The 24179-nt window shown below is 46.1% G+C and overlaps 5 protein-coding genes across 14 annotated transcripts; 2 read left to right on the forward strand and 3 right to left on the reverse strand.

Annotated features, from left to right (window-relative positions):
• Positions 1-191: 191 nt before the first annotated feature.
• On the forward strand, positions 192-2487 carry Xbp1 (X box binding protein 1). The gene is given in 3 exon segments (XM_002138923.4): positions 192-795; positions 868-1177; positions 1180-2487. Coding segments are annotated over 3 exon segments (1533 nt in total). The 5' UTR covers positions 192-535; the 3' UTR covers positions 2143-2487.
• An 835-nt stretch (positions 2488-3322) lies between these two features.
• Positions 3323-4901, forward strand: Hmg-2 (High mobility group protein 2). The gene is made up of 2 exons (XM_001361887.5): positions 3323-3905; positions 3972-4901. Exons 1-2 carry the CDS (start codon positions 3445-3447, stop codon positions 4735-4737), a joined length of 1227 nt encoding a protein of 408 aa, XP_001361924.4. The 5' UTR covers positions 3323-3444; the 3' UTR covers positions 4738-4901.
• LOC4805538 (uncharacterized) lies at positions 4758-5376 on the reverse strand. Its single transcript, XM_001361888.4, has 2 exons — positions 5237-5376; positions 4758-5176 (listed from the first exon to the last, which is right to left on the reverse strand). The coding sequence occupies exons 1-2, from the start codon at positions 5307-5309 to the stop codon at positions 4914-4916; spliced, it is 336 nt and encodes a 111-aa protein (XP_001361925.2). The 5' UTR covers positions 5310-5376; the 3' UTR covers positions 4758-4913.
• A 234-nt stretch (positions 5377-5610) lies between these two features.
• LOC4805539 (macoilin-2) lies at positions 5611-15335 on the reverse strand. 6 transcript variants are annotated; one of them, XM_033377527.1, is made up of 11 exons: positions 15153-15335; positions 11841-12192; positions 10758-10902; positions 10567-10693; positions 10364-10490; positions 9531-10297; positions 8686-9048; positions 8500-8604; positions 7759-8426; positions 7484-7676; positions 6800-7410 (listed from the first exon to the last, which is right to left on the reverse strand). In XM_033377527.1, exons 2-11 carry the CDS (start codon positions 11918-11920, stop codon positions 6800-6802), a joined length of 3186 nt encoding a protein of 1061 aa, XP_033233418.1. In that variant the 5' UTR covers positions 11921-12192; positions 15153-15335. The 6 variants fall into 6 exon arrangements, with proteins under 6 accessions (XP_033233419.1, XP_033233420.1, XP_033233418.1 ...); XM_033377525.1 differs by having other exon boundaries at positions 15066-15335; XM_033377526.1 differs by having other exon boundaries at positions 14978-15335.
• Positions 15336-16461: 1126 nt separating this feature from the next.
• Positions 16462-24177, reverse strand: Isha (Insulator su(Hw) mRNA adaptor). 5 transcript variants are annotated; one of them, XM_001361890.4, is made up of 10 exons: positions 23942-24177; positions 23033-23635; positions 22519-22797; positions 22244-22396; positions 22063-22185; positions 20692-21025; positions 19372-20121; positions 18798-19304; positions 18414-18734; positions 16462-17787 (listed from the first exon to the last, which is right to left on the reverse strand). In XM_001361890.4, exons 1-10 carry the CDS (start codon positions 23969-23971, stop codon positions 16805-16807), a joined length of 4083 nt encoding a protein of 1360 aa, XP_001361927.3. In that variant the 5' UTR covers positions 23972-24177; the 3' UTR covers positions 16462-16804. The 5 variants fall into 5 exon arrangements, with proteins under 5 accessions (XP_001361927.3, XP_015040707.2, XP_004444538.2 ...); XM_015185221.2 differs by having other exon boundaries at positions 16462-17790; positions 18423-18734; positions 23942-23971; XM_004444481.3 differs by lacking the exon at positions 22519-22797 and having other exon boundaries at positions 23942-24176.
• Between the last annotated feature and the right edge of the window lie 2 nt (positions 24178-24179).

Raw genomic sequence — 24179 nt, forward strand, 5'->3', positions numbered from 1 at the left:
TTTTTTAAGTTCAGGAGAAAGATGGCTCGGATCTACAAACAGAATTTACAATCAGTAATATTTTCCGCCATTTACCACAAGTAGTTGAACTATTTAAATGGAGGGGGCTTAAGTGGGCTAAGGTTATTTTTTTATTGGTATATTTACGGTATGTTTTGAAATTGAAACGTATGTTTCGGTATACCAACCAAAAACAGCCACGTCAGCTTTTCCACCCAAGGCCCACCAGCCACCCAAAAAAGAACACGCAAGCACAGAGTCCAGCACACAGAGTCCAGCATTACAAGGTGAATGAAAAAGTTGCATGAGATTGAGACCGAAAAGCCTGAGGCAGAGGAAATGAAGAAGTTGAAGACGGCTAGGCTGAGAAGCGCGGTTACGGCAAACGAGACGATCTAAGCAAAACAAAAATCAGATAAAATTCGGTGCCCGAGCACAACACACGGAAACCATGCAAATTTAATTTCGGCAACGCTTTCTCAAAAGGTTGCACTCTAAACAACAGTTTATTTTTTTATCCGAGTAACATTAAAATATGGCACCGACCGCGAATGCCTATTTGATAACGGTGGACACGCCCGTGGCTATATCCACGAATACGTTGCCCAAGCTCCGGCCCGCACCCCTGACAGCGGCTCTGCTCAAGGGGGCGGCCTCGCCCACACGCTCGAGCTCGGGATACGCCTCGTCCTCCTACGATAACATGGAGGAGGAAGAATCTTTGGTGGCCTCACCACCCAAGGCCAAGAAGCGTCGCCTGGATCACCTCACTTGGGAGGAAAAAGTACAGAGAAAGTAAGTGGTAAAAATCGATGGGTCGCGGTACGGAAATCAATACTTAATCGCATGTTTGTTCTCACTCACCAGGAAGCTAAAGAATCGCGTTGCAGCCCAAACATCACGCGACCGCAAGAAGGCTCGCATGGAGGAAATGGAGTACGAGATCAAGGAGCTAACTGACAAAACAGAATTACTACAAAACAAATGCGAAAGTCTACAGTCCATCAATGAGTCGTTGCTGGCCAAAAACCAAAAACTGGACACAGAAGTAGAACTATTGCGTCAGGAACTTGATGAGATGAAACAACAACAGAAGCAGCAGCACGCCAAAAACATCACCTGCAACAGCTCCAATGCCAACACAGGCGCTGAGGGCTGTGCGTCCACAATCCTTGGATCCGCAGCATCCAATGCTGACCCTCTGCCGCAGGGTACACTAGTGGACACACAGTCGTCAGCGCGTCTGTTGGCGGAACAGCTGAAAAGCAGCAAGACCATAGCCTCGCTCTGGAAGGTTGTGGCTCTCTGCCTACTCTACAAGACATGCTGCTCGTCGACGATGAAGAGTTCGACGCGCGGCGACTTGAAGAACTGGCCGAAAGTCTGCTCGCAGATATCACAGCAGACCTGGAAGCTGGCTCTGGAGCGTGCGGCCCAACTGCTGCCAAAGATTCAGGCGAAAAAGAGCGACTGCTTGGATCAATGGTGGGGACCCCAACAGAGCGCCTGGAATCCGGCGGGCATAGAGCTGATGGCCTAGACGCGAACGAACCCAAACAGAGCCTGAATGTGCCGGTGTTGAAGATAAATGGAAACTCACAGCGAGCCACAGCAGCGCCAAAAAAGACGAAGACGATTAAGACGACTACAGCAACCATTTCAGCAGCGGCGGCCGCTACACTTGTGCAGGCCACTCCGGATACAGTTTATGGCACCTACGATGCCAAGACAAACTCAATAACCATCGTAATGGATGGAGATGCAGTTCCCGTCAATGAGGCCGTTGAGGAGATATACTGCGATGGCGTCAGTGCTGGGGATGACACTACAGATGTAATTATGAAGTGTCCGCCGCCAGCAACGTCCCCATCGCAGGTCTATCTCAACGTCGTGAATGCCACCGACGACTCGGACGACGAGTGCGATTTTAATCGCATTGAGTCGTTCCTCTGTCCGCGCATCAAAGCCATTTCCCCATTGGCCAAATCTCCCGCATTGTCTCTACACTCAGCCACCTCCGATCACGGCTACGAGTCCATACTGGGCTCGCCCACATCCACGATCCTTACTCTGCCCACAGACACGGAAGAGGACTTTCCCTGGCAGAGCAATTTCGATGAGCTGTTCCCCAGCTTGATCTAAGCTCCCAAACTGGGAATGGAATATTCGTTTTTCAAATTGAAAAATCTGTTGGATCCACAAAGTTTCTCTCTATTCTAATATGTATTGTTAATTTTGGCCGGCCGCCCTAAGATTTAAGTGTTTTACCTGATAAGCTGTATAGAAAGAATTTCGTCATCGATGGCTCTATATGTAAATGATATTTAACTGAAACTCGTAGGTAATCCGTAAGTTTCCATTTATGTTTAACACACTCTAACCACATAGGCTAATCATTTGAAATGTGCTCAAAAAATTATGCGAAAACATTCAAAAAAAATAACTACAATATATTCAAAATATATAAAAGACCACAACACAAAATAATGGCCAGATTTCTTTATAGTGCATTATTCGCATAAAGCAAAATGATGTAAGACTTGGAGTGGGTTGGTGGATAATCAGAATCGCGCCACTATCTCATTACTTTTGAACACGCCATATTTCAAGGTGCGCACTTTATAATAATAGCATAGATTGATACAGTGAGTCACCTTATTCCTACGTAAACATATACAGTACATATAGTCTCTAATTTCTAGTGTCCTTGCTAATTGGACTCCCATTTCCTATAATATGACGACTAAAGTCCCATATGTGACGACACCTCCATGAGTCATTCCTATAACACCATCGCACTGTATATATATTTATTAATTTAAAACGCAAACCGGTGGTTCAGATTTTAACTAGTTCCATGTAAACGTTTTTTCAATCGAACTGGTCGATAGGTTCCGTTTTGTTTGAAAATCTCAATATATTCTTATCTGTATATATAATTTTCATATTCTACTTATTTCACAAACCATTTTTAGACAATATCCAATAAATTGAATTATCTAAAATAAACCAGTCAAGTAGAAAATATGTTCATTAACTGGATAAAATGATGTGGGCATGGCTAAATGTTTTATCTAGCTTATAATATTTGACGGAACATCAATATTAAGGAATATGGTTTCCAATCCTTGACGGAGAACGATTAACCTATTACAGGCCAAGGGGGTATTTTAATTTTCCACCGAAAATAATACAAATTTACTAATTTTAACGCAGTTCAGGTGAAAGATATCGTGTTGTTTTCAGTTCAGAGGAAAGATGGCATGGATCTACAAGAAGAATTTACAATCGTTAATATTTTCCGCCATTTACCTCAAGTAGCTGAACTATTTAAATCGAGGGGGCTTAAGTGGGCTAAGTTCGGTTTTTCATCATACGAGACGATATAAAACCAAAATTGAGGCATAAACAATTAAAGGCGTAATTTTATTTATAAATATTCCCATGGAAGACCTAAAAAGGCAACCAGAGGAAACAGAGATGACCGAACCTGGCAAGGAGGTCCCAGATGAAGCCGTAGGTTCGCCCGAAACACGACCCATAGCCTCGCAGTCGCTGGATTCGGCCCCCATAGAAGCGCACAACGAGGAAGGAGAGAAGCTGCAGAGGACGCCCGCCGGAAAGGGGAATAAAAAGAATAAGAATTCCAAGGGCCCGCAGTCAGACATCGTGATGGACCCCGAGATAAAGAAACTTACTCAGCGGCGCATCAATGTAGCTGGAGCCCCCAAAATGCCACTCAATGGTTACGTGCGATTCATGAACGACAGACGAGAGGAGCTGCGCCGCGAGCAGCCGCAACGTACAGCCTTGGAACACACGAAGATTATTGGTGAGGAATGGCATCTGCTGCCGGAGGAGCGCAAGGTTCCGTACATGGAAGCGGCTGCCAAGGACAAGGCTTTGTAAGTGACGATCTTTGATCAGTTACCAGATGTTGTTCTGATCGGGTTTTCTTGATTTTTCTGTAGATACCAAGAGCAGATGCACTTATTCTTCAAGGACCACCCCGAGATTGTGGCTAAAGAGTTGGCCAGGGTAAAAAAAGCTACCAAAGGAGACAGTGCTTCGAAGGAGAAGACACCCAAAGCTGTAGCCAACAACGATGTCAGCGTCGGCAAAGGAAAGAAACCCAAAGTGAAGACCCCAGCAACAAAGAGGCCAAACGAGCACTCTCCTGACCCAGATGATGTTCCGCTGTCCCAGGTAAAACGCACGCCGACTCCAACACCACCACCACCACCACCACCACCTCAACAAGCACAAGCGCAAGCTCCAGCAACAATAGCACTCAACATTGCCGCCGCACCGCGTCCGCTTCAGCCGGGTGAGATACCCATTTACACAAACGAGTTCATCGAGCACAATCGCAGCACGGAGAACGAGCTGCGAACGCTGCGCAAGACGAAAACGGATCTGGAACAGCAAAATGCGGTCCTGGAGCAGCACGTGGACAATACCAAGGCTGGCTATGCCAAGGTGATGGGCGAGGTGGCCGAACTTAAGGGGGAGAATTTGCGACTGGAGGCGTACGTGAAGGGTCTGCGCCAGAAGCTGGTTGCAGCCCTCAATGGTGTCCCATTGCCTCCGCTGGAACCGTCCGGTCCGAGCGTTGGCAACATTGACAGGTATATGCATCACCTGGCCGGCCTCACTGGCCAACCGCACAATACAATGCTCCTCAAAGCAAGAGACGCTCTGCGCAAAGTAGACATCCCCACTCTGCTCAAGTCCTAGTATTCTTTTGGATGAAACGATTGTACAGTGCAGTATTTTTTAATTGCTTTAGTCTTAGGATCCATCCACACCCGCGCACATGTATGAGTGTTCTCATGTAATGTGTATGCAGTATTACAGACGTATGTTATATGTTTTATAAACCCGTGTGAATCGTGTGATTATCCGGTGCTCGACTAGTTCTGGGATGTGTCACCGACGCTATTGGGCAGGGAGCTCTCCGTGTCGCGTGATGGTGGGGTTTTCTTGGAGTAATGCATGGACGACCCAGACTCTTTGTTACCCGGCGATTTCCAGGCTTGGGTCCGCTTTGCCCGCCGCAGCAAGATCCGGCGCACCATGAAGAACCCAGCTGCCAACAGGGGAACTATCAAATACGGCTTGCAGAATAGACCCAAAATGAAAAGACTAAACGACATCATCCAATTGATTAGGGTCACTGTGGGATCAGATCAGACAGTCAGACAGCTCATACGCTGTTTCCACTTTCTACACTCACGTTGAAGCTGCAAAAGGGTGGCCACCGTAGTATAGATTGCCGTCGAGAGTGTCACCAGCATGCCGTAAATCATGATTTAATTTTTAGGTTTCACCTTACTCGTATTTTATGGGAGAAATAAAATCTGTTGGGGCGAGGCAGCCGTCCACTGACTTTTTTGGTCAGGCTTACTATGTATTGTAAAGATTATGTAGGCTTTCATGCTGGGGGGAATTGACTGGAAATAGTGTGAGTCATGCTTAGCTCAACACAAAAATTCTTTTGAAAATAAGGCATTCCTAAATAATAGAAAATATTCTTCGAAGGGGAGCAGTATGTGTGTTAGAAAAATAATAATAAAATCGAAAGTAATAAAAATGATATATGTATTCATCTATGTGGTGTACTGTCTTCTTGCAGCAAATAAAACTTGTTGTTTCTTCTTTTATTATTGAACAAAATGGTCGTCTCGTCGTTTTACTTCTTCGTTAATGAACTTAGCGTTTTCTTCTTAATGTGTTTTGTTTTTTCGATTTTTTTCTTAGGAACAGCAAAAAAAGTTAAACAAAAATAAATTAAAACTTAAATAGAAAATAGTTTTGTTTGATAGTTGTGTTGTTGTGGATGTTGGGGGTGTTTCAAAAAGATTAAATTCTAAATTATAGCGTACATTTAAGGTTTTATAACAAAAAATAATTTAATGAGATAATAAATCAAAGGCGCAGACTTCAAAAATATTCCATTGAGTCGGGGGGTACAGGTCCCCCTTATCAAAGGCCATCACTTAGGTTCGTCCAACTCTCTCACAGCGTTTGGTAAAAAGAAAAATACGTGGTTCAGAGGATCGGATCCATACTTCGATCATCAATTAAAAATACGAATCGCGTTTTTCATTTTGTTATTATTTTTAGAAATTTCTGTGTGTTTCTTATGCTTTCTCTTAAATGTGATTTAAGTTTTTAATCATTTTGTTAAAGTAATGTTTTACTTTCCGTATTTCAAGGGCGAGCCAGACTCTCCCAAAGGTGTGTTTCGTGTGTGTTGAGTGGAGAGGATGCGGATGCGGATGTGTATGCGTATGCGGATATGGATGCGGACGTGGGGTGGAGCAACTGACTCCAAGCAGTGGCTTGACTAAGATGGGATCAGTGGCTGTTCAGAGTAAACCATTGGATAATTTCAATTGGAATGCCAATTTGAGTGTGGTAAGGTTAGGAATCGGTTCGTTCTAATGTGATTAATGTGGCGCGGGGATGTGTTCAGTGTTCGTAAGAAACTGCTTATTATTCTTATTCTTATTACGGACATTCAGATATTTGCAGGCGAACTGCCTCGGTTCGGTTTTAGCCTTCGGTTCGGGTCGTGCCCGGGGATCTCTCTGCTCGTGCTCATTGGCCGATTGGGTTGCTGAGACTGCAATTGCGGCTTCGACAGCAGATGCGGTTGCAGCTGCGGCTGCGGCGGCCTGCGGCGTATTCTCCCTCCCTCATGTAAAATATAATCTCAGAGTTGTCGTCTCAGATGCAGATGCGAAGACGATGACGACGACGACGACACCGTCAAGGGCTGCTGCTTCTGCTGGCGTCAGGCATCCGTGCCGTTGGGGTTCATTCCCACAGGCGACACAACCATCATGTTGCCTGTCTTGGGCGTGTAGACGCTGGCATTGGGATCCAGTGTGGAGTTGCCATTGTTGCCGTTCCCATTTGCGGCAGCTGCATTGGCAGCAGCCACCTGGAGAGCAGCAGCCACACTCACCGGCACCATTTGCTGCTGGGAGCAGGGAGGAACCCCCTGCTGTTGTTGTTGGTGCTGCAACTGTTGCTCATGCCGTTGCTGAAGATGCTGTTGATGCTGCTGTTGCATTTGATTCCTTTGCTGCAGGTGCTGCTGATGCTGATTGTTTTGTTGCTGTTGCTGTTGCTGCTGCTGCTGTTGCTGTTGCTGCTGCAGCTGACTCCTTTGCTGAAGATGCTGCTGATGCTGTTGATATTCCTGCGCGCCGCTTAGGCTCAGCATCGGCGATGACGGTCCAGGGCCCGACTGCAGTGGCGGAGTGTCATTCATGCGCAGAATACTGCTGCCCGGTCCGTGGGGGCCCGTGTTCATGCACATTGTGTCTGGCATCACGGCCAGAAGTTGGGCAATCTTGGCCTTGAGATCGATGACCTCATCCTCCTTGGAGCGACGATGGTCTGAATGAAAGCGTAATCGTTATTAGAACTCGAGTTTGATGCGCTCCTATAAAATCGTCACTTCAGTACTCACTGTCGGATATTTCAATCTGGCGCTTGGCTGCGCCCAGAGCCGAGAACAAGTCCAGCTTGACTCTCGTCTCTGCGGATAGATTCTTCTCCAGCATCGAGTTCTTCTCCTGCATGGCAGCGAGGGCTTTCATAAGCATCTCAGCATCGGGCTGCGAAGATTCGCGGTTGCGCACATTCACCTCCAGCATGCGGTACTAATCAGTAGCACAGACATGAAAGGATATGTTTCATTAGAGTAAATTCTTTGGTTATTAAGGAAGGTTCTGTATCACATACCTCTTGCTCGTATTTGAGGCCATGCTCTACGGCCAGTTGCTTGGTCTCCTCCGTTAGCTTGAGGTCGTTCCGCAATCGCTTCAGCTCATCATCCATTTGCTGGCGACGCTGCTTGCACTGGGAGCTGCATTCGGGACGAGCTGCCTTCTCCTCGGCTGCCTTGCGTGCCTTTTTCTCGTTGGCCAACTGGGCGTCCAATGATTGCTTCTGCCGTCGCTCCTCGTTAAGGCGCCGCTCCACTGTCTGAAGGTTGAGAGCTTCCGCATGCCGCACATTGTTCAGCTCCTGGTTGCGCTTCTCGAGCTCCTCACACTCCTTCTGCTTGGCCTGTAGACTGGACTTGCTGGTGAGATTGGTGTCTAGCTTCTGGCGGAGTTCGTTCTCGATTTGCTTCATGTGACTGATTTCGGCGCGATATTTCTTCACATCGGCCTCCAGTTTGAGGCAAGTCTCGCATATTTTAGACACCACTTTGCTGGCAATGTGCGCAATGGCATTGCTCGAGCTGGAGCTGGTCGACGAAGATACGGAGCTGGCATCATTATTGTTGTTGTTGCTGGCCGTGTTCTCCTTATCCTTGTCCTTCTCCTTTTGCTGCTGAGCAACCTGCTGCTGCTGGCTGTGATTGTCCTTGGTCGCATTATCCTTCTTGCCGCGATTGCGACGACCTATAAAGGTATCAGTGCGATTAGTTGTATGGATTGCCCATTGGATTAGCCCATTGCCACAAATCATTCATACCCTTGGGCGCCTTCTCAACCTGCGGAGCTGGCTCCACGCTGGCCGCCTCCTCTGCCTCGGCGTGTAGAGCATTCCCATTGGGCATCACGTTGTTGGCCTTTTTGTCTGCGAATAGACATCAAACAAAAAGCGAAATCAGTTTGGGTTTTCCCTCAGCTCCGCTCCTACGTGCAGTAGTGTACTCACCGTGTTTGTCCTTTGGCTGTCCCCCCTGTGGCTGTTGTTGTGAAGAGTTGGTGCTACTATCCCAGTCTGACCTCTCCTTATCCTTATCCTTATCCTTACTATTACTTGATGGGGCTGTTGCTGTGGAAGCTGCTGCTGCAGCTGACGTTCCTGTTGCTGTACTGCTGCCATCGACCTGGTGATAGTTGTTGTTGGTGTTGTTGCTGCTGCTGCTGCTATTTTTACCCCCATGCCGCTGCTGCGGACCATTGTTGTGCTCATTATCACCAGCGTCAACCTTATTCCGATGCTTATCCTTGTCCGTGCTGCGTCGATTGTTCCTTGAACCACCGCCGCCTCCCCCAGCGTGACCATTGGAGGTTGCTGCAAGTGTATATTTAGAAAGGTTAGTGGGTATACATTTATATATATATATTAAGCTTGAAATCAAACATAATAGCGCTTTATTGATTTTTATGCGGGCGAATTTGAGCTAGGGGCTTGAGCTTGAATGAGTGGAGCGGAGTGTCGGCAGGCAGGATAATTAGTCGCTCTGGCCTCCCTGCGCGCTGTTCCCTCCCTCCCATTTGGAATTTGGGCTTTTTTCGGTTAGGTAGAAAGATGGAAGATATGAAGAATGAAATGAAGGTTTGATTTGCCGACTGGTTGCTGTGGATTAGTGGACACGACAGTTAGTGGGTGAGTTGAGCTCAGCCTCAATTTGTTGTTATTCTTCATGGATTCGTAAGTCATGCGCATACACAAATATAAATCAGAAATGTTACTGGTACATATATTAATGGATTTTGGTTTATTTTTGCCGTGGTGAGGTAGGGACGTCAGAAAGCAGCGTAAAGTATTATTACCACCACAACAACCATCGGCATCAGTGGAAGTAGAGGAGCTAGTAGAAGAAGTACAAGTAGAAGATGGGTGTTCTGATGCTGCTGCTGCATCTCCCGGTTGCTGATTCTGTGTCACCGCCAAGCTTGCTGTAGTTGCAGCAGCAGAGAGGTAGCAGTATGAAACAGAAGTGGTAGAAGTGGTTGCTGCACCTGTGCTTGTTGCCGTCGCCGATTGCTTGCCTCCTGTCGACGAGGAGGAGGATGAGGGTGTGGATGACGCCGCCGTCGATGCTCCTGTCCCTGCCCCTGCAGCGGCTGACGATGGCGACGACGCCGTTGTGCTATTGTTGTTGTCATTCGCGCTGGTATCCTTGCTGTTGCTGCTATTGTTATTATTGTTGTTGTGATGGTGATGATTATGGTGATTGCTATTGCTTGAACTGCTGCTGGCGCCGGCGCCGCCGCTGTGATGATGCTCATGATGGTTTTGTGCTTGCGTTACAGATCCCAAAATGCCATTGGGATGCCCCGCGGCCGATGCGGCTGCAGCGGCGGCTAGCGCCGCCGTTGTGACCGACCCATTGGCGACCACAATTGTGCTCGAAGATGCTGGGGCTCCAGACGCAGCCGCCGCCTCATCGGTGGCCTCCTCGGCAGGCAGGGCCTGCTGCAGGAGCTGCATGTAGAACTCGTTCTCCTTGGCCACCTCGCGCTGCTTGCGCTGACGCATGCGGTAGCCCACGTAGCTTTTGAAGCCGAATCCAAGCGTGACAACCGGATAGCCAATGCTGGAAAAGTTACATATATGAACACAGAGGATCTAGTGGGTGTGGATTCCACCCTTCGAAGCTTACCAATGCGCCGCGAACGGCCTGCAGAGATCCAAGTGCGGCATGTGGCGACTGTCTTTCCATCGAATGCCCACCTCGAGATAGACAAACAACATCCAGAGTATGATGGTCGGCAAACAGATACCCTTATCTGCAAGAAACGAGTAAACGAGTATGTACATAGCTGCTGCCTGTTCCTGTTTTATAGCCGGAGATGGATGACGCACCTGTATGCCAGACGTACTGCACCCAGACGTATGTGCTGGCCGCAAAGAGCAGCCAGTGAACGGGTATGAAAAATAAGCAGACCAGATCCGATGTTATCGCAATACAGACGAATAGCACGGAGAATGCCTGTACAAGTAATCAGAACATATATTAAACTATGCACACACATATACAGTGATCCACAACTTACCAGGCCCTTGTACTTGAAGGAATCGTGCACTGAGCGCAGGAGCAGCCAGAATGGCCACAAGAACTCAAAACGGAACATGAACATGAAATCGGCCACCATCACAATGGCCCACAGAATTAGAAATTTCATGTACAAAACAGTCGTGCTATGGAAAATGGGATAAAAGACAAAAAAGTTTTAATAATTATAATAATTATCTATAATTGTAGTACTAGGACTAAAGTCTCTTTCTCCCAAGTGATGGCACTCTTTGGCATTTATCCTCTAAGAAATTTAGCTTCAGCTTTTAAGCCATTCCCCAGAGTAGAAAATTGAACGGCTATAATTCCCACGGATCGCTTCTGCTTCCAATCCTTACACTACCACATCCGAAACAGGAGAGCTGGCAGCCCTTTTCTCCTCCGACTGCATACAAAAATTAACATTCCATTAACCACTTAATAATTGTAAAATGGGATTAGCACGAGGCGCCCGTGTCGAGTGACGAAGCAGCGAACAGGAGACGGACAAGCGCCAAAAACGAGTAGCGTCCAAATACAACACAAACACATACATATGCATGTATGAATGTATGTGCATACATATGCTCATAACATCATAAAACAACGGCAATAAAGCGAAATCAAAAAGTAAACAAACATATAAATAACACTCTGCAACAGACTACTTTTTCTAATAGATTTCGGGATTACCTCTAAAATACTAATAAAATATGAAAAAATGTCAAGAAAAATTATGCATTTGAAATCTTAATATTTCCCAGACGCTGGGCTGAAACTAAAAAATATTTAGGTCCAAATTATAGCTGCATTTATCGGCTTTTTCACAATTACAACCAGATATAAGAGATTAAATTATGTACCTCTAAAAAAAGATCGATTTTGTTGACTAGTGTAATCAAAAATAGAGGAGAGCAGGAGAGGAGAAGGCACACAAAAACTGACAAGCACACACACTCTTGTATAGGCTGCGCATGAAAAAATTCTTAATTGTTTTGTGGTAGCGCACATTTATAATTTAAAGTAATTTAGACTTAGGCTTTACTCTTGCCATGAGAGGATTAAACATTCTGTGGACACTCACCTGCCGTACATGCCCTCTGTAATTTTGTTGCGTTTCATCGGACGCCGTAATTTTCCGCAGTCTGCATTGCGCCGCTTCATTTTTGTGGTTCGATTCGAAAACTCCACTCCAGTCGTAAATTGTATATTTATTGCTTTTTAGATTCGCTTTTCGTATCAATTTATAATATTTTATCGAACAGATTTTGCATTTCACTTTTCACTTAATTATTAGATTTTAGCCGATGGGTTCGGTTTAATTGTTGCTGGTGTTGCTGGTGCTGCCGCTGCTGCTGCCGGCGCGACGGCATTTCATTAAATCTCGTGCATATGACAACACACAATTTTGTACCTCCTGCTGAGTGGCTTCTATACTGCAAACAACAAGAGAAGGGGAAGAAAGATGTGTGATAAGAATGGAAAAAGAATCCCAGAGGAGAGGAGAGCGATAATGAGAGCGCGCACAATGTTAACATTGAATTCCGAGAGGAACCCAGAGCAAAGTGGCCAAGTGATGGCGCGACTGTTATTTAAATGTATACGTAATGTACATAAATGCATATATATTTGTACATATGTATGTACATATATGCAATAAAGTACTATTTTTAATCATTTTATTTTGTTGATTGCACTTTCGCTTTGTTGTGCGTTGGCTGGCTAATGGCTGTTGTAGGCGGGTAAAATGCGGTCAGGTCAGACTATACTGATTATTTATAAATAAAGTTAACTAAATTACAGAAAAATCAGTTTAGCATTAAGCTGCATATTAATCACTGTCACTGTAATAGCAGACAGAACAATAGCCATTCCTGATCACGCGTTGATTTTTTTCACGCTGCAGATGCTCACCCTATATTAATACACCTTGAAAATGCAGCTAGCATTCTGTTATTTTTTTATTCTGTTAAAACAGACAAAAACATGTGTGAGATGTGCCGTTGCTCTTTGGGGTGCTGATTTCTGCAGAATTTGACATTCAACTTGAACCATAACTTTAAAAAATTAACATTCAGCATGCGAAATTGCCACCGACGTTTGCCGACTATCTAAAATGCTCCCCAAATAAATCATTCCTTACAACGGCTTCCTTCAATTTCATAATTATGTGAAAGTAATCAAAAGTGCGGCTTATCTGGCACTAATCATTCAATACTAAATATTTGCAGACAATTAAATGATACATGAGGCAACAAAACGACACCTGTGGTGTTAAGAGCATGATTAAATGCATAAAACAAAAAATCTAATTTTCATTCTTCCAATTTAAACGAATTTCAAGTTAAAGCCAATGTCAACAGAACATTCATAACGCAAATACAGACTGCGCACACACGCACTCCCACTCAAGTAAACAAATCAATGCAACGACGGATGAAGGATTTAAAAGAGGAGAAAGGGAGTTGAACTGACAGACGTAACAGTAACAGCCAGGGAAGATGAAGGGAAGACATACGTACATAATGGGCACGCTTTTCAACATGTGGATGTGGATGCTGCCCGGTAAAGTAGCTAGTGGAACGTGGAGCCGCAGCACACACACAAACACACACGAACGCTGTTGCGCCAATACATGTTTAGGAATTGAACTGCGACTGCGCCAGTCCCAGCGCAGAGCAGCAGTAGCTCAATCGGAAGCGGAACTATGCAGATTTCAAGGAAGCAGAGCAGCAGAATCAGAGATTCAGAACTGTTCTGTGGCTGTGTGTATGTATACGGTTGAAAAATGTTTATAAATAGCATCCAAAAGTGGAGCGCATCTACATACATGGACACAACACACATACAGGCGGCAGCGGAAGCTCCGCTTACCGATGACGTCGGGACGCCACTGTTGCTGTGTCTTGACTATCCTGTGACCGATGAACAAGACCCAGACACGAGACCATAATTCGGGCAACTGTATGTGGTCCGCCATTTTTTAGTGGTAGTCTAAACTGGGCTCGAAATAATAACAAGGGGTTTACAACTCGAGAATATGGTGCCGGTGTTGCCCGACTTTAAAATTGCATTTGCAGAGTCACACTCAAACTCATATCAATGCATGCGCATCATACCGTTCAGGGGGAATGCAAGGGGTAACCAAATTGATGGGAAAGCTCTTTCCATTTAATATACCAATTTATGTGTGTGTATAACTAACGAAAAAGGTTCATGCCAAATGAATTTTTTGCTGAAAATTCTCGAAAAGGAGTAGATCAGAGCCATAAAGAGTGTATTTTGGCAAAAACAAAAAAAAAAACAAGATCGAACAGGCACAGTTACACCAATACGCAGACTTCTTAGTGTGTGTAGATTTACAGCTGTTCGGTCGCGCGCGCTTCGCATTTAGAAACGAATTCTACCACTACAACAAGAAGAGGAGCACGAAGCGAAAAGGCTAAAGAACTCTACAAAAAATGCCGTACGAATTGCTGCATACAATTTGTGGCTGCTTTTTTGCATAACGTGCGGTGGAGATGGGGATCTGATAAACGATGCTCCAAAATGGTTTGCGGTTTACTTTTACGTTATCTACGAAGCACTAAAGAGAATAATGACTTAATATGGGTACAAGTTAAGTACGAGTCGAAAAGCATTCAATTCATTGATGATGCCGGGTTCTCGATCACCTTCGTACATATTCCAAAAATAGCGCCTGGAATAAACCAAAACATTTGTGTGTAGCTTCACTTTAATGTGTGAGTTTGTGTGCATGTGTAAGCAAAACCGAGCGAAAACTTGCTCTTGGGGTAGGGGTCATGTTGATGAGGGTGAGCTTTCGAACAGCATCCACAGTCGCACAGGCAGAGGGAAAAGGAGAAGGTTGCCAGGAAAGAAAACAAGGATATGCTGCTGTCTCTGCCAACATCGACAGCGGTTACGTTCGCTCTTTCCATCGCATGAATGTGTGCGTGTGTTTGTGGGAGCACTGGTGGAGAGCAGAGCAGAGCTGCTGTTGGTTTGTTGGCGGCTGGGCCACACGCTAGGGACACCTATGTATATTTTTTCACACTCCTCACCTACACAAATATACTTATACTACTAGTTCAAGCCATGACAAAAATTGCACACGTTTTACAGCCGATTTTCGTTACTCTTTGCGCTTTTAGCCACACTCGATTTATATTTGATTATTTCACTAAGCTCTTCACACGTTCTGATGTTCCATTTATTTACTTTTATATTGATATTTTATACAATTTGCACATTTCCCACAACTGCGCTGTGTGTGTGTATGTGCATGCTTGTGAGTGCCTCTGCTTACGTTTGTGTATGCGTGTGAGTGAATTCTTTGGCAGCCGAAAAATATTTTTAACACTTGGTTAACTGCGCTGTTTGCATTGATGCTTACATTGAATTAGCATAACATTATATTTAGTTTAAATTGTTGTGGTTAATTTCTTGGGTATTTATTATATTTATATATTTATTTTATTGATACAAAAAATCAAATTTTTGATTTGTATTTTTTAACACCGAACTCCCGAACAGTGTGCCCGCGGACTTACAGATTATATATACGGTCAGACACTCAGAAATATACCGAAACTACGCCAGAAATTTCAAAATATACCGTAATATACCGACGAATCATTTGTATTCAAGTTCCATATTACTCATTTTTGATATTCGGTTGAATATTACTAAGTAGCTAGAACCCTCAGCTCTGAACTCATAATTTTGTCTGATTAATGAATGATTTTTCTACTTGACTGGGTTGCTTTAAATACTTGACTTGCTTTCCTGCTACGGCGATTGTTTTGATTGTTTTTGCCTGAATTTTGGTGCCTCAACAACAATATAACCCACTTATCCCCCCTTTATTTAAACAGTCTCACGACTTGAGGTAAATGGCGGAAAACATTACTGATTGTAAATTCTTTTTGTAGATCTTTCCTGTGAACTTAAAAAAAAACCTAAAATCTTTCACCTGAACTGCGCTAAAATTTTTATTATTTTCGTTGGAATATTTAAATACCCCCTTCACAAGCAATGGGCTAATCGTTCGTCGTCGAAGACTGGAAACCATACTGAATTCCTGAATCAATTTTCTACTTGACTTGACTACTGACTACACTACTTGACTTTTAAGTTAACCCATTTCTTGTATGTTGACTGAAACTATAGCTGCGCGTCTAAGTTTGCAGAGATATACAATCAATGCATTGTAATAAATGAAGCAGGAAAGCACGTTTTGAGAAAGCGAAAATTAAAAAAACCTGCGTATGGATGTTTCTATACCCTGTATTAAATTTATTATTAACAGAGAAGACTTAACGTAGCTTTTCCTATACGTAGAGATGGTATCGATTAGGTTTTGCGCTTAACAGTACGCTGTTAGCCGCACTGTTTCTTTTTGAACACAACACATCCCATATTGGAAATGTTAGTACTAAACAAATATACATATATTGTATATTTTTTTTTTATATTGATAAATTCATTTCTAAAAGCAATCACATTTAAATTTTTTTTATTTTATAGTACTGATATAATATAATTGTATTTGAATTGTACACTAGAATCTATGTACCTAGAATCTGCGCGTTGAAAACAATCCGAGTGTTAAATAGACCCTTAAAACTAAATACATAACAAAATTATAAACACTTCAAGTTCTGCGATTGCCGATTTTGTTTCCGCTTCTGCGTTGCTCTGTCAATTTCCCTCCAAACTCTCACATTCTCTTGCTTTTGCTAAGTATTTTCTATATCCGTGTATGAATGCGTACACGAACACGTAGTCCCTCCGGTCCTTGCGTTCCTATTGTATTTTACGAGTAGAGTAATTCATTCAAAAATTTTGGTTGCGTTGCTGGTACTCAGCTTAAAGTACGTGAAATGCCACGAAATCTCAGGTTGAAAAGATTTAAATAGGTTCGTATGTTTGGATTTTACACATGTATAAGTTACTGGGTAATCATGAATTACACTTTTCCTGATGGGAATTCAATCAGAATTCACAGCAAAGATGCAATTTGATTCTGCTGATCTAATCTGTCTTCTATGCTTCAGCCTCGACAGTCACCTCTGGATTGGATGACTCCTCCGATAATGGAGCTTCTGACTGTGTAGCATCCATTTTTGGAGCTTCATCTTGTATTTCCAGAGTTGGAGCAGGAGTTGAAGGGGATTCGTCTTTGGGCACAGCCTCTGTGCGAATAAATTCAGGTTTCTGTGGAGGAGCTGCTTCGGCTTCTGCTTCTGCAGGTACTTCTACTCTGCTTTCTGGCTCAGCGGGAGCTAGGGCTGGGGTTGGGGCTGAGGGTGGTGGCAGCTCATCGTAGAGGGGCGTGCAGGCGGGTGAAGCATCTGATTGTTTTAGTGCCGGAAAATCGTTCGCCACTTCCGCTGGTCTTGCGAAATTCTCCACCGGCGACCCAGAGGCCGCTCTTTGCTCTGCACCAACTGGAGTAACCTCTGGTACATCTCGCTCGGCCTTAGCTGCTTGCTCTGCCTCCATTCTCGCTTCATAGTCCTGCAGCTCACGGTCCCAGTCCTCCTCGGTGTCCGCCGTCTCAGCAGTTGCTGGGGCTGGAGCTGATGCTTGGGCTGGTGTTGGCACTGAAAGCGTATTAGTGATGGACAGCGGCGTCTCCTGATTCTTTTCCCTGGAATCCGTTTCCGACATGGGTTTGCTGTTTCCTTCATCCGTGGAACTCATTGAATGTCGACTACTGTCATCTCGCGAGCCGCGTCTATTTCCAAACCCTGGACGGTCACGTTCTTCTCTTGGTCCGCGCCCGCCACGCGCGTTGTTGCCACGGCGATCGTCGGGAATGTCGCCCTCTCGATCTCCACGGAAGCGATTACCGCCAGGACCTCCAGGACCGGCACGACGCTTGTTGAAATTGTTGCCGACTTCATCCTCATCGTCGCTCCAGCGTCCTCGCCCGCCGCCTCCGGTTGAGGCATTCCTCGAATTCACACCAGGACCTCCACGTCCGCGTTGATTATCATTGAAGGGATTCCGGGGATTGAAGAAGCCTGCAGATTATGGATTCGAATGGTAATTAATTAAATAAATAAATGAATTAATTAAGTTATTAATTAAAACCTCTAGCTATTTCTACATCTATTTACATATCACACATTTATGGTACCATTGGAACACAATGGGTTGGTCTACAGTTGGTGTGCCTCGTAAAAAGGTAAAGGTTTTCTGTGAAGATTCTGTCACTACTGTTTCATATCGCTATCGGAAAAGTGCTCTCTCGGATTTATTAGCTTGCTATAAGTGGACCAGGATTTTTTTTCTGTTTTTCAAAAAGAAAAATGAGCAAAGCGTGCTGTTGCAATTCTAGTACCATTTGCCACAGTCTACTTATGCGAATTGGGATTTTCAATGAAGTAGCAGATGAAACCAGCCGTATCAACGGTTTGTCAAAATTTTGATCGCCTGTGCTCATATTTCTCACGAAACATATTTTCATGTTAGGGATATTGATTTTAGTAGGTAATCAAGAAATACGCAAAAAGTTTGTGGAACACCGAGTTTATGGCAATACAATTTCAATCAGAGTCAATAGAAGGTAGATGTCTTGAATTGGTTTGCCATTGAATAACTCTTGAATATCTTGAGCTTTGAGTTTTGCTTGACTCTTTCATCTCACCTGGTCCCTGTCCCTGTTGTCGTCCACCGGGTCCACCAGGTCCGCCGGCACCACCGCCATTGCCGCCCTGGTTGCGCATGAACATTGGTCCCACGGCACCGCCATTGCCAGCATTGTTAGGGGGTCCACCCATACGCTGATTAAAGGCCGCCGGCGGCGGTATACGCATTTGCATCAGGCTGGTGGGCTGATTGAATCGGCTGTTGTTCATGTTGGGCGGGAAGAAGTCTCCTCCTGGTCCACCCGGTCCTCCGCCTCCATTTAGGTTCCCACTGCGTGGCCCCATTCCACGAGGACCCGGTCCTCCGCGATTATCAAAGTCTGAAAAGGGAATGGAAGTCAGGTAAAATCGTACGCATACTTTTAGTTGCAGTCGCCACTTACCCGCGCCCATAAAGTCTGGCCTCTGCATTCCATGCTCAAGTGGATTCAGGTTGAGTCGAGCTCGCGCCTCATTGAATGCGGCATTTGGTCCAGCCCCAGGTCCAGGACCAGCTCCCCCCGGTCCACCGCCGTTTTCGGCTCTCCAGCGTTCGGCAGCTTCTGCCACGTCATCACGTCCGCCCCAACGTGAGCCGCCGCCGCCGCCTGGGCCGCGGGAACGCTCCCGTTCCCTCTGGAACATCTCGTTGGCAGCGGCAGCCACCACTGCCTCCACATTGTTGGGATTGGCCATAGGCGGATTGAAGCTGGCCTGCTGCTGCTGTTGCTGTGGTGGCATCGGGGGCGGGGCATCCTCGAGATCCATTTCAATGTCCATTTGATCGTCGCTTATATTACCACTGTTGCCCGCGGGTGGGGCGCTGCCGGCCATAGGAGGTGGCACTGCTCCGGGCGGCGGAAATGGCCCTCCGTGAGGCATACCCATAGGATGAGGGGGTCCACCCATTCCTGGAAATACCATATGCCAATTCATCATTAGAGATTCAGTTGGGCAGATTTATGGGGAAAATCGTACCTGGAAAACCGGGCGGCATCATGCCCGGTGGCATCATCATTGGTGGAGGCATGGTTGTCGTCGGCATCATCATCGGTGGCGGCATATTTGTCGGTGGCATCATCATCGGAGGCGGCATGCCTATCCCCATGGGCGGAGCCATGGGGTACTGGCCTCTCACCATGCCCATGAGTCCGGGTGGAGGTTGTGCGCCGGGGCCGAGCGGTGGGGGTGGACCCACTGGACCCACGGGTCCCACTGGAGGCGGCTGTGTTGTATCGATGCCGAACATTAGTCCTGGCGGTGGGCCAGGAACGGATGCCGTAGCGGTCTCTGGAGTTGACGCCGTGTTCTTCTCCTTGCCGACATTTTTGGCCTGATTGATCTTCTGCTTAATCCAGCTGGGCATGGTGTCCTCGTCGAACATGCCGCCCTCCTCGAGGGTGTCGAGATCCGTCTCCGGACTCAGCTTGCTCCAGGGTATGTACGTAACGCCTAGCTCCAGGTCCCAAAAGTCCTTCCACTCCTTGCTCTTCACCCCCTTGCCGGCGGCCCAGGAGATGGTTATGGCCCGTCCCTGGAGCTTGTGATTCTTCAGCGATTGCATGGCCTTGTGCGCATCCTGGCGACGATTCATCACTATGAATGCGCATCCGCGTGGCACAATCTGATCGATGCTTACTATGTCGCCGTACTCCCCAAAGGTGTCGGACAGCTCCTCCTGGTAGACCAGCTTGGACAGATGGCCCACCCACAAGGTGGTGCTGCATACTGTAAGGGAAACGACACACATATAGATCGGATCTAATATATCAACGAGTAGCCGAGTAGCTAGCAGTGTGGGAAGGAGTAGGTGGCCCCGTAGCTCGCTCGTTGAGCGGTGCGCGTGTCAGTTGAGTTAGTTTTTCATTCAATTTAAAAAACCTAAAACCACATTTTAGTTGAATTCATCCAACACATATATATGAAGGCATATGGTTTTACGTATTGTTTTGTATCTTATTAGGTATCGTATCGTATCGTATGAAATGTGTATATTATCTTCAAAAACATTGCTCGAAAACGCAGGACAGGGGGAGTCTAGAGTGGGTCTAGTCTGGGGTTGGAGTAGTCTTAAATTATGCCAAAAATCAAGTGCAACAAAGACTAAAGCTAAAACACACACGCGCACACACACACGTCAACACGAGCCAAGGAGCTGCAGGAATAGAGAGGAGAGAACTCTTCCGGATTAGCAGGAAACACAAAAGAAGAAAAGAAACGAAAAAAAGGACCAAAAATCATCTCCAGAAACTGTTCCCAGGGAACGGTTCTTGGCAAATAATTCGACGCCATATTTACCACTGAGGTGATCCTTTTTAATATCAGGCAGCCCCTTCTTGCGGCGCTCACGCTCATGCTCCCGGTCACGCTCCTTGTCCCGATTGTTGCGTTCCATGCGCTCGCGGTCCCGCGATCCTCGGCGTCTACTGGAACGAGGTGAACGACTGCGCGATCGGGATCCGCGACGACGTCGATCGTTGCCATTGCCGCCTCCACCCCCGCCGCCGCCGCCTCCAGCACCTCGTCCACGTGGTGAGCGAGAACGACTGCGGCTGCTGTTCCTCCGGCTCCGCTTGTACCTCTCCCGGTCGGGCGTTGGACTCCGCGAATCGGCCCCATCCAGATTGATCACCTATTGGAGTCGGGAGTGTTGGCAAGAAGTTTGAGAGAATTGATTTTGTGATATAAAAACGTTAACATTTGTAAGCGTAAAAGAAAGAGTTGGGTGGGGAAGAGGCCGAAGTGGGAGTGGAGATTTGGGGATTAGTAGAGGGAATCGAGAGTGATTCGAGGACAATTGAAGGACTACGAGAAAAAAAAAAAAAACGATAAACTGCATTCTCTGGCGTGTGTTGACGTGTGGTTCGATTCGACGATTCTTGACATTTCGTTGGCATTTTGCGTTTTCGAGCAAGTTTTTGATTCTTTGTTTTGAATGGTTTACATATTTAGGAGAACACTTACCAAACGTTGTTATAGCATCGGGTGCGGGTCCGCCGGACATTGTTTTTCTTAAAAACCTTACCTTTGGCTTCTCTTTTTTGTCATATATTGTACAACATATCTTTAATCTTTAAATCTTTAAAACAACTATTCGTTTCTTAGGCTCTGATCTCAAATATTTGCAGTGTTTTTCAATGACTTTTCGCTCTTTAAAACTTCGCAAGGCAAGGCGAGGGTAGTATTATTTTTTACTTTTGGTGGCAAAAATAGTATGGTATCTACTTATGGCTCAATAACGTCCCTCAGCCCCCCAAGGGTAGGGTGGAACCAATTGTTGAGCCATATTGTGGTAAAGTTTAATTTTATCGCAGATATAGTTAGAGATTAATTTTAAATTGGAGACAATCCTAGACCGCTACGCTCGGCTCCGCTCGGTTATAACAACATTTTGGGCGCTTCTTGCGGACAAACTCAAACTCAACTGCACCTTCACCTGCACGTCAGCACAGTCCGTTCCGCTCCACTCCGGGAGTGTTTGTTTGTGTGTATGTATCTTCGCGATAGGAACAACAACAAGAGCAGGTTGAATGGGCGACTCGTGTATGCTTTCGACCCACGCAACGGACAACAATGCAGTCCTCCCGTGGGGGTGGGGGGATCGAAAAGATACACGAGGCCGAAACAAACAACTAAGATAGAAAGAAAGTAATAGATTCGGTGGTATACCTCAATCGACTGCTGCTCCGATATGAACTCCACGTCCTTGTTCATGTCCTGCCCGTCACTGTGGTTGAGGTTCATGCCCATGCCCATGCCCATTCCCATCCCAGGGGGCATGCCAGCAGTGCCCTGGATTGGATTACAGATTACCAGGGAATGTAACCCAGGGATAAACGATATACGATACCTTCAACACGTTCTGCAAATGCTGTTGGAGGGCATCGTCCTGGTAGCGCATCTTTTGGTTTTCCTCCTGTTGCTTGAACTTCTGGAAATTCTGCAGTGTCTGCAGCTGTCGCAGCACATTCGGATCGTTGAGCAGTTGTTTGAGATTGTTGTTCTGCAAAAGACCAACCAGGGATTAAGCAAAACAGATCGCAAAAGAAGAGGGCGGGCAGTGTTAATACAAGAAATTAAAACTAAACAAAAAAGCGAATGAGATCGATTGGGATTCGGCCATACGTCTAGCAGATTGGATGAAGTAGGGGGCGAGTCGTCGCCCATGCAGTGATGGCCATGATGATGATGATGATCATCGGCCATCATCCGCTGCATGTTGTCCTCCTCGTCGTCCATGATCGAGCGCACATCGTAGTCGATTTCGTGCGAGGTCTTGCTATATTTGTGATGATGCGACTTGCTCGACGATCCCGATTGACGCTTCATATAATGCTGATCCGAATGATGACGCTTTGAGCTGCTGCTGCTGACACCGCCACCGTAGGATTTCTCATGACCCATCTGGGGTGTTTCGTGTGTTTGCGTGTACGAGGACGAAAGATGTTGGTTGGCAAGACATGAAGCAAGAGACAGCGGAACAACAACGATTGGAAGAGATTGCGAGTTAGTATGCGTTATGGGATACACAAAGGATACAGGATACCCATCGTGGAATCCCTCGGATTCGGTTAGTATGTATGTTGTGTGGAGTGTGTTCTCCAAGCCCAACATCCGCGGTACCGAATCAACAACTCACCGATAAATCGGGCACCCCGCCCATTTTGTCGTCTCCCGCGCCACTGTTCATGCTCAGGTCCATGTTGCTCAATCCAGAGGTGTTGAGGCCATTAGGCCCACTGGAGATATCGGCCAGACTAAGGGCGCCACTGCTGCTGGGACCAGGCCCCACATTGCCACCGGGTCCGGCTCCACCGCCCATTTGCATTTGCATTTGCATTTGATGGTAAATGGGGTGGTTGGGGTCGGCCAGATCGAAGATGGGTTGGATGACGTCCGACTTGAAGACATTGTTCTTCTGCCAGAGATTGAGGACGCGAATGATGCGGCTCTTATCTTCGGGAGCACAGCGGAAGAGATTGGCAAAGGTCTCTGTGAGGTTTCGCTGGAAGCGGGGGGCGAATACATCCTTCTCGGGCCCGTACTGGTGGCGCGATTGACGCACAATCGAGTCGATAACATACAGGCCCGGCACCTTGTACTCCGGCTTGCACTTCAATATGAACTTCTCCACGCTCTGGACGACATGCTTATAGAACTTGATGGCTCGCATTGCCGACTTCGTAATTGCGGCCATTTTGGCCTTGGATATGGGCGGTCGGCTGTCATAGAGTCCGGAGAGCTGCAAAGGACAGAATGGGAAGAACAAGTGGGCATGGGGTTGTGGTTATCGCAATCGAGTACACGGTTGAGCATCACGGGCAAGGCAACATGCAACCCTGGGCGGCGCTGTGCTGCGCTTGTACGAACAAATTTGGGGCATTGCCTAGAAATAACTATTTTTTGTGTATGCACATATTCACTGTAACAATTGCATCGGATCAGTGGTTGGCGTTGTATAACCACCACGCTTCAAACAATTTGCGTACTCTGCAGCGAGTTTTTCTCACGCAATCAGCAAGCGGCGGCTGCCCTGCCTTGGACTTACCTCATTGTTGAAAGCCACAACAGTTTCCATGTTCAATTGTTGGTTTCACGCACTTCGAACACTCACAAATTTCAATATTGCATACTTTTACAAGTATCAGAAAACTTTTACAGCCCTTTTTACTTTATTTTTTAAACTTTCCTGCTTTTTCCACGAATTTTTACACAAAGCGTGAAAAAAATGGCTGCCCGTAGGGATTAGTGTGACCGCGGATTTATCGGACAGATATACTGCCTGA

Source organism: Drosophila pseudoobscura, chromosome 3 (genome assembly GCF_009870125.1).
Source record: "Drosophila pseudoobscura strain MV-25-SWS-2005 chromosome 3, UCI_Dpse_MV25, whole genome shotgun sequence".
Lineage (NCBI taxonomy): Eukaryota > Metazoa > Arthropoda > Insecta > Diptera > Drosophilidae > Drosophila > Drosophila pseudoobscura.